Source organism: Dama dama, chromosome 15 (genome assembly GCF_033118175.1).
Source record: "Dama dama isolate Ldn47 chromosome 15, ASM3311817v1, whole genome shotgun sequence".
Taxonomy (NCBI): domain Eukaryota; kingdom Metazoa; phylum Chordata; class Mammalia; order Artiodactyla; family Cervidae; genus Dama; species Dama dama.
In genome coordinates, this window is record NC_083695.1 from 85,512,991 (window position 1) to 85,527,939 (window position 14,949).

At 39.9% G+C, this 14,949-nt stretch overlaps 1 protein-coding gene across 4 annotated transcripts in view; it reads left to right on the forward strand.

Annotated features, from left to right (window-relative positions):
* Positions 1-14,949, forward strand: part of INPP5F (inositol polyphosphate-5-phosphatase F) — an 88,338-nt gene that overhangs the window by 67,101 nt on the left and 6,288 nt on the right. For 2 of the 4 annotated variants that reach the window (XM_061162777.1, XM_061162778.1), the window contains exons 11-16: positions 294-371; positions 1,266-1,386; positions 2,616-2,744; positions 6,787-6,904; positions 8,710-8,908; positions 14,756-14,827. In XM_061162777.1, the coding sequence (XP_061018760.1) occupies positions 294-371; positions 1,266-1,386; positions 2,616-2,744; positions 6,787-6,904; positions 8,710-8,908; positions 14,756-14,827 (717 nt within the window). Of the gene's footprint in view, positions 1-293; positions 372-1,265; positions 1,387-2,615; positions 2,746-6,252; positions 6,348-6,786; positions 6,905-8,709; positions 8,909-14,755; positions 14,828-14,949 lie in introns of those variants that run through there. The other 2 variants (XR_009696158.1, XM_061162779.1) reach the window with 2 other exon arrangements.

Sequence of the window (14,949 nt, forward strand, 5' to 3'; positions counted from 1 at the left end):
CTTTTGTCGTAAGCCTGGCTCTAGTTTTGGCTCGTTTACCTAGGTATTGAAAACTTTGGTGGGGAAAGAAGCTTCCGGGGGCTGCGATGTGTTTCAGTGTATTCATAAGCATATTTTCTTTCATAATGCAGATTACTTGTAAATATTTATATAATTTCCCATATAATTTAAAGTAGTATTAATCTCATATTTACAGTAATAATTTTAATTTTTCCAAGCAATCTTAGATATCATATCTTAAGCTTAAAAAATATTCTTAAAGATGTTTTTCTTTCTTTTGGCATGTATTTTAGCAGAGGAATGAAGTTTGAGAATGTCCAAACACTAACAGATGCCATTCATGACATTATTCTTGACATGAAGTGGTGTTGGTAGGTATTTCATAAGAAATCAGTTTGACAAACTCTTGGTCTGTCGAATCATATGTTCTTGTCTAGTACCAGTAAGCATTAAAATAATAGGCTGGGAAAGAATTTTTGTTTTTCTTGTTTCACTTCCAGATTCCTATTCTCCTTTTCAAAAGTATTAGTTGTTAGGTATTGTTGGCTTTGAACAGGAAGAAGGTGTCAGATGATTGGCAAAATGGAGCAAAGTGCTCTATGACTGTTATTTAATTCCTTCTAATGCTCTGTCCTCTACATTTCTTCTTGGTCCCTAACATGGGAAGGAAAGCTTAGAGGTATTTGGTCTCAGTTTTGAGACATTTAAAAACTGTTGGAGAGGAAAGAGAAGGAGGAGGGAGGAGTAGGAAGGAGAAATTGGCTCAAAGGACAGAAGAGAACATTTGATTAGATTTTAAGGCCACAGGTGGCCAGAGGAATTAGATGAGTCAGGCAAGCTTCATGATTCCACCCTAGGTGGTAGAGTGAATTAGTCTGTACAAGCTCATTTAGATGCATTTCTGCTTGAAGGAAAAAAGCAGGGAACAGGATGTTGTTTTAAAGTGCCTTCTGGTTTTAAATGTGTAGAAAAGCTTAGCTGGGGTTTGTGTCAGCTCTGCCTAGTACTTGTATGACTCAGGAAAATCACTCTGCATCTCAGTTTTTTGTTTTTTTTCAAAATGAGGGTAATATCTTCCTTGTCAGGTTATTGTATAAATTAACAATAAAGTCTACAAAGGTCTCAGTAATGCCTGCCACATGATATTCCAAGCAAATAGATAACCAGTGTTGCTGTTGTTATCATTATACTGTAAAGAATTGTTGGTTTTGAAAACTTTTTAAGTATTTCCTATTGTAAAGTAATTCCATACTGTTTTTGAAAAGGGTTGATCAAGCTGGAGTAATATGTAAACAAGAAGGGATTTTTCGTGTTAATTGCATGGACTGCCTGGATCGCACCAATGTGGTCCAAGCGGCCATTGCACGAGTGGTCATGGAACAACAGGTAATTTGGAGTCCACTGGATTGTAAATATTCATTTCTAATTTTTTCACTTGTAAACAGTAGCTAAAATCTTCCTGCCATAGAACATTTACAGCATGCAACTATTCTTGTTGCTTTAAAACCTGGAAAGTACAACCTTTGCTAGAAATCAGTTGAATCAGGCGGTGTTTTCTTAAGTACTCATTTCAAAAACGTGAGGCTCAAAATTTAATAATGTAGTGGGTGGCACTGTGTAGTCATTTACTTTTGTCTCTCAGCTACACACCCTCTCGCCTGTTCTTGGGGCATGGGGTCTGCACACCACCTTTCTGCTCGACCACCTGCTTCCATGTCAGGCTCTGCCAGTAGGGGCTTTCAAGGAAGACTATGAGGCTGAAGGAGGGAAAAGGGACAAGTTTGTTCACCTGTGTTACATTCCCATCATCAGTACCCTCTCTGGGGCTGTGAGTCCTTTGGCATCACAGAACCAGCCTCTTCCCTTTGTGCCCCAACCCTCCTGGTGGCAACTGTTTCCTGTAGTTATTATATCTCTTACCTCTGTGTCTCCTTTTAGATCTTTCATCCTTCCAACACCTGGGTAATGAATTCCCAAGGTTGATATTCCTAGCATGGTGTTTTGTTTTGTTTTCCTGATAGAGCCTTGTGACTATCCTTAGAGGAAGTCTTCTTCTGTTGCATTGAAGCAGCTAGGCTTTGGTGATCAAGCTCTGGCCCTACCACATACTAGATGTTGACCCCATGCAAAGAGCTCAACCTTTCCAGACTTCTTTCCTTTCATCCATAAAATGAGGGTACTAAGAGTATTGATTGCATAGACTTGTTATGAGGAATAAATGAGATCATTTATTTTAGAAAGCTGTTAGCATATGGCACCAGACTTAACCTTTACTGAGCACTTACTGCTCTGCTACTATTAATATTGTTGTTGTTTCTATATGATTTTTTGATAGTTAGCTTCACTTCATAGCCAAATTTAAAAGAAAGGTACAATAGTATGAGTCTACACATTAAAAATAACATCAGAACAGTATGAATTTTTTATTCTATTTATTCAGATGTAGCAGTTCATAAAGCTGTCTTTCAAGTGGTACTTTACTTTGAAAAAGTCTGGAAACATTTCCTGAAGGGTCCTAAATTGTATATGCCTATACTTCCTTTCTCTGCAGTATATGTTTTATGCTATGGTTTCCTGGCTTATCTGCAGTTAATCTACCAATGTATTCATTTTAGCTGAAAAAATTAGGTGTGATGCCCCCAGAGCAGCCATTACCGGTGAAATGCAATCGGATTTATCAGATAATGTGGGCCAACAATGGTGACTCCATTAGCAGACAGTATGCTGGGACAGCTGCTCTGAAGGTAAGTATCTGTAGCCAGCATCTGTGGGTCATTCTGTGGGACACAGGGTGTGGTTTAAAACCACTTTGGTTTTTGAGGGAAAAGCATGTGGGTTTCAGGTGGTAGGTCTACGTAGTTGACTCTGGAATGTTTGGGTAAGGCAGGGGTCACACTTCCAAATTCCTGCAGGTGCCAAGTCGTGTGACTTGAACTGGCCACTCATTAGCTTAAAGGGAGAGATGGGCGGTGTGTACCTGAGAGAGAGCACACGATGACTCAGGAAGGTGCTGTTCTGCTACTTCCTAATGGGGGTAGAGGCCCAGTGTTGCCAGAGCTCCCAGTTTTCAAGGGAGTTTGGAAATCTGGACTTTTATATGGAATAGTTGGTTTCTAAAACTTTATACAAACAAAATAAAACATGTCTGTTGGTGGGATTTGGGTCCCTAGTATAATTTGCCTCCTCTAAATTTGAATCCCAACCCTGCCTCTTACTAGCTCTATGACTGTGGGCAAGTCACTTAAATTCTCTGTGTCTGTCTCTTCATTTATAAAATAGGAATAATTCTAGGCCTACTTCAAAAAAAGTGGTGTGGGATTATATGAGCTAATACATTAGAGCTTAGATCATTCCCTGACACACAGTAAATGGTGAAGAAATGTTTTATTATCTTTTTGTGATTGTTTTACATAAAGTCTTTTGAGGATCCTACCAAGCTGATCTTCACAGAATTTAATGTAAATATAAATACAATCACTGGTCACTAAATACTTCCTCTGTTGGCAATAGGAAGTGGTTGAATTAGTTTAAATCAGGTTTATGGTTATTTTCCCTCAAGGTAAATAGTTCACCTCAAAACATTTGTTATAAAAAATCCTGAATAAAATCTTGAAGATTCCACCGGAAAACTGTTAGAACTAATAAATTAATTCAGTGAAGTTGCAGGATACAGAATCAACCTATGAAAAACAGTTGTTTCTATACACTAATAGAGATTATCTAAAAAAGAAATAAAACAATCCCATTTATAATAGCATCAAAAACAATAAAATACTAAGGAATAAATTTAAACAAGAAGGTAAAGGGTCTGTACACTAAAAACTAAGACACTGATAAAAGAAATTGAAAGCACAGATAAGTGGAAGATAGCCCAGGTTGATGGCTTAGAAAAATTTGTATTAAAATATTACCCAAAGCCATCTTCAGATTCAGTGTAATCTCTATCAAAATTCCATTGGCATTTTCTACTAGAGTAGAAAAAACAGTCCTAAAATTGATTTGGAAACACATGAGACCCCTAACAGCCAAAGCAATCTTGAGAAAGAACAAAACTGGATGCATCCTACTTTTGATTTCAAACTATATTGCAAAGTTTTAGTAATCAACACATTATGGTCCTGGCATAAAAACAGGCACAAAGACCAATGGAATAGAACTGAGAGCCCAGAAATAAACCCACATGTGTACAGTCAACTAATAATTTGACAAGGGAGCCAAGAATAGTCAATAGGGAAACGATAATCTCTTCACTAAGTGGTGTTGGGAAACTGAGATATTCACATGCAAAATAATTAAACTGGACACCATTCACAAAAATTGAATTGAAATAGGTTAAAGACTTAAATGTAAGACCTGAAACTTTACTCCTACAAGAAAACATAGGGAAACATTTCATGACATTGGTCTTAGCAATAATTTTTCTGACTGACACCAAAAGGAAGAAAAGTAAAAACAAACAAGTGGGACAACATCAAACAAAAAGTGTTTTGCATAGCAAAATAAGTAATCAACAGAATGAAAAGACAACTCATGGAATGGGAGAAAACCATATGCAAACCATATGTCTGAGAAAGGGTTAATATCCAAAATATGTAAAGAAGTAATGTCACTCAATAGCAAAAAAAAAAACCCAACTGATTTTAAAATGGGCAAAGGATTTGAACATCTTTCCAAAGAAGATATACAAATGGCCAGCAGGTACATAAAAAGGTGCTCAGTGTCAGTAATCCTCTGGGAAATGCAAATCAAAACCACAGTGAGCTATCACCTGTTGGAATGGCTGTTATCTAAAAGGCAAGGTGAGCAAAAGCTCACCCTTGTACATTGTTGGTGGGAATGTGAATTGGCATAGCCATTATGGGAAATGGTAAGGAAGTTCCTCAAAAAATTAAAAATGGAAAATTAAAAATGGAACATATGATCCAGCAATCCTATTTTATAAATATATATCCAGAGAAAATGACATCAATATCTGGAAGAAATACCTGTACTCTTGTTCATTGTAGCACTATTCACAGTAGTCAGGATCTGGGAAGAACCTAAGCATCTGATGCCAAATGAATGGCTAAAGAAGATGTTGACAAGGGAAGCAGTCATACAAATTTATATATATATATATATAAAATGGAATATTCAGCCATAAAAGGAAGAAAGTCCTGGGATTTCTCTGATGGTCCAGTGGTAGGGAGTCCACCTGCCAATGCAAAGCATACAAGTTTGATCCTGGTCCAAGAAGATCCCACATGCCAAGGAGGAACCAAGCCCGTTTGCCACAACTCCAGAACCCACTCGGTAGAGCCTGTGAATCGCATCTACTGAAGCCCAGGTGCCTAGAGCCCATGCTCCACCAGAGAAGCCACTGCAATGGGAAGCCTGCACATAGCAATGTAGACCTAGCGCAGCCAAAAATAAATAGTTTATTTATTTAAAAGAAGAAGGAGATCCTGACATTTTTAGCAACATGGATGAACCTTGAGGGTATTAAGTGAAAAAGTGAAATCAGGCAAACAGAGAAAGACAAGTAATGCATGATCTCTGAACTTCCTTGGTGGTCCAGTGGTTAAGAATCTGCCTGCCAGTCAATGCAGGGGACAAGGGTTCAGTTCTTGGTCGAGGAAAATCCCACAGGCCATGAAGCAACTAAACCTGTGTGCCTCAGCTACTGACGCTGGCCCCTAGAGCCCATGCTCTCCAACAAGAGAAGTCTGTGCACAGGAACTAAAGAAAGCCTGCGTGCAGCAACAAAGATGCAGCATAGCCAAAATAAAAAAAATAATGCATGATCTCACTTATATGTGGAATTTTAAAAAGTCAGACTCACAGAAACACTGAGATTGATGGTTACCAGAGGATGGGGTAAATGGGGGAGACTGGTCAGAGTACAAAATTTCACTTATGAGTTCTTGGGATCTAAAGTACAGCATGGTGACTTAATACTATATACACACACAAAATATATTGTACTCCTTAAACTCATGCAAGGGTACTTTTTAATTATACAAAGCTGGACAAAGAGGAATACTTCTTTCCTTTGATATTAAAATTCTTTGGATGCAGCATTCATGTCTCTCTTTTCCGTAATAGATTCCTGTTGCTAAATTAATATTTTCTGTGGATGACCTAACCAATTGGCAACATGTTCTTCCTAAATTATCACTTTTAGAACAGGGTCTATTTCTAAGATTGCCTTGGATGGAAATAGTGGGGTTGGGATGGGGGAAAAAAGAGACTGTGCTTTCCCTACCTCTCTAGGGACTTGCTCTGACACCTTTGTTGTGAAAACCAAGAGAAACAAAACAATTAAATCTTCATTGGATCATTCTACAGGGATTGTAATGTGCAGCAAGGTATGGAAACCTGCTCTGTCTGTATTTACACACAACCACATACACAGGTTAAATACTGTTGTAATAAGCTCTAGGGAACTGGCCACATTTTCTCACATCAGATATTTGTGTGTTTTGAATATCATACCAGTTGGAGGCTTAAAAATCTTTTTGTTTTGTTATATATAAGTTTTGACCTATAAATTCTAGATATTCTACAGACTGCCAAGAATGGCTTTACCTTAACGCACCATCTAACTGTGAAGGTGGATAATACCAATAGTGTGTTTAGTTGTTTGACATGCTTGGATCTGAGTCAAATACTACTAGATATTTTAATTACATTATTTGGAAATTGTAAAAGCCTATAGAATTCCAGTCTTGAATCGAAAACCCACATTGACTTCAGGAACATTTTTGTGTTTGCATAAATTGTCAAAGTGACTTTTTTTCTTGACAGGGTGACTTTACAAGGACAGGAGAAAGGAAGTTAGCAGGAGTTATGAAAGATGGTGTTAACTCGGCAAATAGGTATTACCTGAATCGATTTAAGGATGCTTATAGGCAAGCTGTTATAGGTAAGGAACACAAAAGTCTTTCTTTAAAATTTGTTATACTTTCTGTGACTAACATTTTACAGTAACCAGTTTCATTAATATAATCCATATGTTTTATAATACACTTGTGTTTCTACATTGAACATCTTACTCGATGAATCAAATTTTTATAAGATTAGAATCTGACAAATTTTTTAGGCTGGAGCAACAAAAGAAACTGCTCATTTACATACATATTTGTCAATTTGTTATTCATGTAACAGAAGGCAAGGTTGAGGCTCCTGGATTATGGAATATGGTGCCCTAAAACCTCATCAAGTAAAAACTCCATATTCTGTTTTCCTATTACTCAAGCCTGAGAGATAAAACAAAATGATTTTCTTTTTTTGTCTAATGTTTATCATGTGTTCTTGCTTTGGACAAATACACTATCCTTCCTTATAAGCATGATTTAACAGGTTATTAGGATATCAGACTATCCTAACCAATTCTTATCATTATTTAAGAGAAAAAATGGAGGGTGGATTGCCCAGTGGAATTCATGCCACAGCATATTTTTTTTTAATGTGACTTTAAATTTAATTTGCATGAAAATATTAACTTTTAGGATTAAAGTAAATGTAGAGTATTCTATGGACTAGAACCAAACATAATAGCTTGTCATATGGTCTCTAAGAATATTTCTAAAATCCTAATTTTTTAACCTAATTATTTATTATATATGAAATAGTAGGGCCAACACATAGGCAATTTAGGAATTTGAGAAGTCTGGTGTAATTAAGTTAGGTTCATTTGCCACAGATATGGTATGTACTGATAGGAAAATTGGATTTTAGCAGTTTTTTCAAGGAAAAATTGGTACATTTTTTTCTGTTGGTTGATCTAGCAATTCAGTTAGGTCACTGAGGACCCAGAGTTTGTTCCTCTCTCGTTTTGACCATCAATAATATCAGCTTCATCCTAACCCTGAAGCTAAATCTCTTCCAAGTTTGAGAGAGAAGGGCTAGTAGCAGTCTGGGCTCACTGCTTCTCCATAAAAGGCCAGTGGTCGGCAGTTCTCTTCCAGTAGCCTCTAGCCTTACTATCTCAAACATGTGTAAGGAGTGGGATTACAATGATTTTGTCCATAAGCCTTGAGCTGCATCCTACACCAGGAAGAAGTTAACTTGTCTGTTCAGTTCCTTTGCTCATTTTAAAATTGGCTTGTCTTTTTATTATTGAGTTGTAGGAATTCTTTTATTACTGATAATAATTAATAATAATTCTTTTATTATTGTAGGGCTTTCCTAGTAGCTCAGTCAGTAAAGAATCTGCCTGCAATGCAGGAGACCTGGCTTCGATCCCTGGGTCGGGAAGATCCCCTGGAGAAGGAAATGGCAACCCACTCCAGTTTTCTTGCCTGGAGAATCACATGGACAGAGGAGCTTGACGGGCTACAGTCCCTGGGATTGCAAAGAGTCAGACGTGACTGTGCAACTAACTTTCACTCTCAGGAATTCCTTATATATTCTTGGATATGTGTTCCTTATAGATAATTTTTAAATATTCACTCCTACTCTGTGGGTTGCCTTTTAACTTTCATGGCGTTTTCCTTTGAAACACAAAAGTTTCTAATTTTGATGGTGTCCAGTTTGTCTTTTTGTTGCTTGTGACTTTAGTTTCATATAAAAAAAAGCAAAAAAAGAAAAACCATGCCTAGTCCAAGGTCACAAAGATTTATGCCTATTTTTTAAAATTAGAGTCTTATTGTTTTAGGTTCTCTTTTGCTTTTAAAAAATGTATTAATAAACTAAGACGATGATAGATATCAACCCTTTCTACTGTAGATTTGATGCAAGGCATTCCGGTGACAGAAGATCTTTATTCCATATTCACCAAGGAAAAAGAGCACGAAGCTCTGCAGAAGGAGAATCAGCGAAGCCACCAGGAGCTAATCAGCCAGCTCTTACAGAGCTACATGAAGCTGCTGCTGCCCGGCGACGAGAAGTTCCACGGCGGCTGGGCCCTCATTGACTGCGACCCCAGGTGAGCTGGCGCGGTGCCCTGGTGCCTGTGTGCTTAAATTTCTGATGTTACGCTGTCCTAATGATTGCTAGCAGTCGTCCATAAAGCTGTGTGCATGGTGGCGAAGCGCATGGCAGTTCTCAAATACATGCTGGTACGAAGGCAAGCTGGCGAGGCACTCAACTCGGCTGTTAGAGGGGCACTAAAAAACTCAGGAATGAATTAGGTAAAATATAATGTAACATCTGATGTGTTAAAAACCCAAATTGTGAAACTGCAATTCAAAGCTTGTTTCATGGGTCCTCCCCTGCCCCCAAGCCCACCCCATGCCCCAGAAGCTAGGTTTATTGTATTAATACACAGAGCTGAGTGCACCAGGAGGTTTAATGATGCTAATTACTTTGATGGGTGGTTAAGTGGTCTTGGTCTTTCATAAAATAAATAGGCCGACTAATACTCTACATTCTCTTTTAAACAAAAACCATCCAGTTTCAAGTGGTTCTTTAAAATATCAACTGAATGGCAGGATCTAAATTTATCCACCAGATTGCTTGCTTTCAGGCTAAAATCTAAAACGATCATTTTCAATATTATGAATCAGAAACACTTCAGAAAATTCTAAACCAAGCTTTGAGAGTAAAAGGCTCTATTTAGATTTTATCTTCTTTTACATTTCATATGTTTTTCAATAAAAGGGGCATAAAACAAGTTTGCAAGAACAATAGAATGCAAGGGAGTATTTACATATATGATAATGAATAAAAAATGATACTGATCATAGGTTCATACGGAGTCCTTCCATGACTTCAAGTTCATGGATTATTTCGCTTTGATAGTCAGTACTGAATGTACAGATGCAATTTTTGGACTCTTAAGAGGTGAGGTATTCTGCCCATTTGAATTTCCAAAGTTAATTATATGTCTCCGTCTTCTTTGTTGTTGTTGTCTGATATTTATTAGGCTGCCTTGGGTCTTAGTTGCCACACGTGGGTTCTTCGTTGTGTCACATGGGAGCTTTTGTTGTAGCGCAGTAGTTACAACTCGAAGGCTCAGTTGCCCGACCGGGGATCCAACCCGTATTCTCCACAATGCAGGTGGATTTGTAACCACTAGACCACCAGGGAAGTCCCTATATCGCCATCTTGATTAGACAGTTCTTTAGGAACCGTCCTTCTTATGAGAGATACTTTGTGGTTATCATCCCTTCTATTACTGCTAAAATTTATTTAAATTTGCTACTGGTATTTATCATTTGCAAGGCTTAAAGGTTTTCTGGATGGTGGATAGTTTTCCTTTTCTCTTGAAGGGAGGTGTTTGGAAATCTGCCGTTGGTCTATCTGAGGTTGCTAGAGAGCCTTTGTATAGTCTATCTACTGAGTCAGAGATGTGGACTCAGAACAGGTGGCCCCTGGTTGAGGACAGCAAGAGTAGCTCTGGGAGTGGCTTTTCAGGCTCAGATCCTGGACAGCCTGTGGCAGCCTCAGCCCTCAGGCTTGGGGGTGCAGCAGTTTGCACCTGCCTGCCTCCAGGTGCATGTGTAGTTTTTAAAAATGTGTGTGTGTGTGTGTGTGAAGTTGCTTCAGTCATGTCTGACTCTCCGCGACCCTGTGGACTGTAGCCTGCCAGGCTCCTCTGTCCGTGGGATTCTCCAGGCAAGAATACTAGAGTGGCTTGCCATGCCCTCCTCCAGGATCTTCCCAATCCAGGGATCGAACTCGTGTCTCTTGTGTCTCCTGCATTGGCAGGGAGGTTCTTTACCACTGCTGCCACCCAGGAAGCCCCAAAATACCTTTATTGAGATGTAATTCATATAGCATACATTTCATCCATTTTAAGTATATAATTGGGTGGTTTTTAGAATATGCTCAGAATTGTTAAGACCATCATTTTGGTCAGTTTTAGAAATTTTTATCACCACAAAGAGAATCCTTGTACTCTATCCCCACCCTCATCCCCTAAGCAACCACTAATCTACTACTTTTCTCTCTCCGGATATGTGAATTCTGGACACTTCATATAAACGGAAACAGGTACTATGTGGCCTTTGTGACTGGCTTCATTCACTTAGCGTAATGTTTCATGGTTCATGGGTGTTGTGCCATGTAGCAGAACTTCATTCCTTTTCATGGCTGAATAGTATTTCATTGTATGGATAGACCATGTTTTTCTTTACTCTTCTTTTGGGCATTTATGTTTCCACCTTCTGGCTCTTCTGTTGCAAACAGTGATGCTGTGAATACTTAGAGACAAGTTTTTGTTTGAACACCTGTTTTTCTTTGGGGTGTACACCTAGGAGGGGAGATTGCCATGAGGACAATGCTAGACTTTTAAGAAGTCTATTCTAAACTTTTAAGAAACCACCAAACTACTTTCTTTGGTGGCTGCACCATTTTACATTTCCACAAGTAATGTGGGAGGGTTCCAGTTTTTCCATATCCTCACCCACACTTTTTTTTCCCTTTCCCCCCCCATGTTTTTTATTGTAGTGGATGTGAAGTACTGTCACATTGCGTTTTGATTTGCATTTCCCTCATGATAAATGATGTTGAAAATTTTTTCTTGGGTTTCTTGGATATTTGTATGTCTTCCTCAGAAAAATGTCTGTTCAAGTCCTTTGCTCATTTAAAAAACTGGGTTTCTTTTTTTGTTGTTGAGTTGGGCCACATGTTTTTGTCAAAAAAGCTTCACTGAAACGGAGCTGGGATTAGGATGAGACAAGGGAGACAGGGTTGGACAGGTTGCAGAGTCGGATCTTACCTTTATTTGAAATGTTGGATGTTTTGTTTATCATGGTATGTTTGCATTAATTTTGATTTTTTAAAAATACTGCATTAAAAACTTCCGTTGATGTCAGGGTTTTTTTGGCACCCCCATAAATTTTGCGCCAGAAACCAGTACCTCACTGACTTCACTGCAGTTATGGTCCTGTTTAATTTTAAACATACGGCAGAAAAACAGTTACGGGGAGCTGTTTATAAACGCTCGGTCCTGCCCAGGCAGTAAGAATGGCTGCCCTTCCCTTTTCCTTGATCTCCCAGGGCTCCAGCTGGAACTGTCCAGCCACCTGGAGCCCACCCTCGGGCCTTTTTATGTTAACCCCCCGAGCACAGCTCAGTTAATTCCCCGCAGACAGCTGCTGGCATACACAGATTAGACCTCATGGGTCGTCCCGTACCCTTTCCCGTCCACGCGGCCGCCGCTGCCGCGGGGAGAGCTGACTCGGGTGACAGCCCGTAAGCGCCGGGTGGTGCACTTGTGGCTGGAGGAGGAATCGTTAATGTGACAGGAAATTGGGGGACCGTCCAGGTGCCCTTCAGCATCTGCACAAAGCCCACTCTTTATTTTGTCCAACTCGGACTCGCTTTTTCTTACACTGAGAGCAGCTGACTACTGGTACCCATGTTAGTGGACTCACGAGGCGCGCGGCAACCTGCTCTCAGGCGCGCGGCAGTGCGGGGAGGCGCTTAGTCACGGTGTCGCAGACCCCGGCCAGTGGCCCTCCCCGGACCCGGGCCGGGGCCAGAGCCCACCTCCGCTTCCCTCCGGGATGGCCCGCGCCGCGCCCTCCTCTGGACGTGGGCGGTGCTGGACGTGCTGCGCCTGCGCACTGGGCGCACGCCGCGGTGAGCGTGGGCGGCGGAAGTGCACCGTGTTTGGGGGCGGGACTTGGCGCGGCCGCGCTGCAGTTGCCGCAGTGGCTGCAGGCGTGAGGTCTGGCGCAGGTTTCTCTGACTGAGCTTCGACTGCTTGACTGACGGACTGACTGACTGACCGACCGACCAGATGCCGCGCTCCCACCGGCCTCCAACCACTCAGCGGCAGGCGAACGCCACAGGCAATGCCGCCGGCAACGCTGCCGAGCCCAAGCCCGAAGGCGGCAGCCTGGCGACCACTTTCAAGATTTTTCTTCTTTTTGCAGGACTGATGGTTAAAGTTCCTGTGGGGTTGTATTTTTCCTGCAAATTGCTGCTCTTCCAAAGCCTCCTGTTAATGTCCCCTGATGACAGTGGCTTTTACGCGACCATTGTCGCGGTGGTGGGGCTGCATGTGGTGCTGGCGGTGTTTGTGTTCATCGTGTGGAAGGAGGGCATGCCTGACTGGCGGGAAGAGAAAAACGAGTAGCTTAGCCCTTCCCTCCGAGCTGCAGGCGAGGGGCGGGGGAGCACCGAGAGGGGTTTTCTTTCTTTTGTCTGTGTTTAAAAAAAAAAAAGTGGGGGTTAGGTTTTATTTCTGTTTAAGTGGGGTAGAGGGTGGTGGGGAGGGAAATTAAGTATTTACTGCAGCTTATACTGAAGTAAAAATGCGGGTGGGGGGAGGGCTGACTTCTTTCTCAATTGCCTGTGACGTGCCAAGTGCTTTTCTTTCTAGACGTAATGCTTTTGACTGAGATCATGTTTGACCAATGTAAATACTCGTGTCAAAATAGACGCTGTGATAAAGTAGCACTACTTAGTAGGTGTAGAAATTTTTTTTTCATAGTAAACTACGTGTCGTGACGTAATTTTTATGGCTTGGCTCAAGCGACAGTTTTAAGAGTGCAGGTAAGCACCAGTGTGCAAAACTAAATTGTTCGTCTACGTTATTCTCGGTGAGGCTGCCAAGATCGTAGAATAGATGGTTTTCTCTTGCCGGTTGGTTGGTTGGTTAAGTTATTGCTCGTATTTTGGATCAATGTGTGTATTAATTGGGTTCTGACTTATTCAATCTAATTAGTTGTATTTGGGGGGCTTATTTTTGGTGAAAATTGAGGTCAGTTATTTTAGATTATGATTGTTACAGTTATGGTGCAACAAGATGCCCCTGATGTAAAATACTGCAATTTAAGATCTTGGTGAAATTTTCTCTGCAGTACCTGTTAAACAATGACCTCATTCTTAGGCAGATTATGTACGTGACTTTAAATTCCATCTACTAGTCATTTTTACCCCTATTGTTTTCCAGTAGCATTTGGTCAGTTTTTGCAAATAGCTATGAAATTCTAAGGTATTTCTATTCTAAGATAGAAATATCTACTTCAGCAGTGGAATTTTGAGAACCACTATAAGTGTGCAGATTAATTTTCATCTTTTGATTGGAAAGCTGTTTTAATAGTAGATGAATATTTGATTAAAAGGTTGAGTTCAGATTCTGCCCATGTTACCTGTTGAGTATTTGTGGATATCATATGTTGATCTTTTTTTAAAAAATTAGTATTTGGTCTAATGGTTCATCAGTACTGTTTCTAACCCTTATTCTGATATTTGACTTTAGAGTGGAGATAAAATAGAGCAAAGTGGACTTAGAATAACGAAATGTTTACTCATTATCTAAAAGCTGTGTAAATTAATCTGTAGTTAAAAAAAAAAAGCAAAATAGTTTGGGCTTGGTTCTATTTTTGCACATAAATGTTGTATTTACGTAAAAGTCTTTCAAAGGATACATTTTGCATGAGTGTAAACATAAGGTAAATGTGCAGTGTAACTTGAAGATTAGGTCATGTGAGATGATATAGATAATTTCTCTTTTCTCAGCCTGATATTTTCCTTTCTTTACAATCCTTACCCCCTCAACCATCATGCAATTCCCCCTCCTCCCCACATACTATTATCCTGTTTTCCTGAACCCTCCCTTCTCCTTGACTACTCCTCAGCTCCAGTCCTTCCCTCCACCTACCCCACCTTCCTAAACTGTGTTCCTGGTTTGGTTTGGTTTTTTTAATTTCCAAGTGGATAGACCGTGTACATTTAACTTCAGAAGCAGGACTCATTGATTACTTGATTTTTTCCCCCCACCCTAGCCCCCACCAATCTTTTATCATAAGGGGATCTGCTATAGAAAAAATGTAGATGAAAGTGAAAATATTTAATTCCTTGTGTCATGTTTGTTTAGCCTCATTGATGCTACTCACAGAGATGTGGATGTGCTGTTACTGCTTTCTAACTCTGCATACTACGTGGCCTAGTAAGTTGCTTATTGATTTAAAGCTTTTACTCTCTTTTAATGTGAGTAAATATCCTTTTTAGATTTTGTAACACAAAAAATTAAGAATCTAGTTTTGCTATATATTTTAAGAAATTTCACTG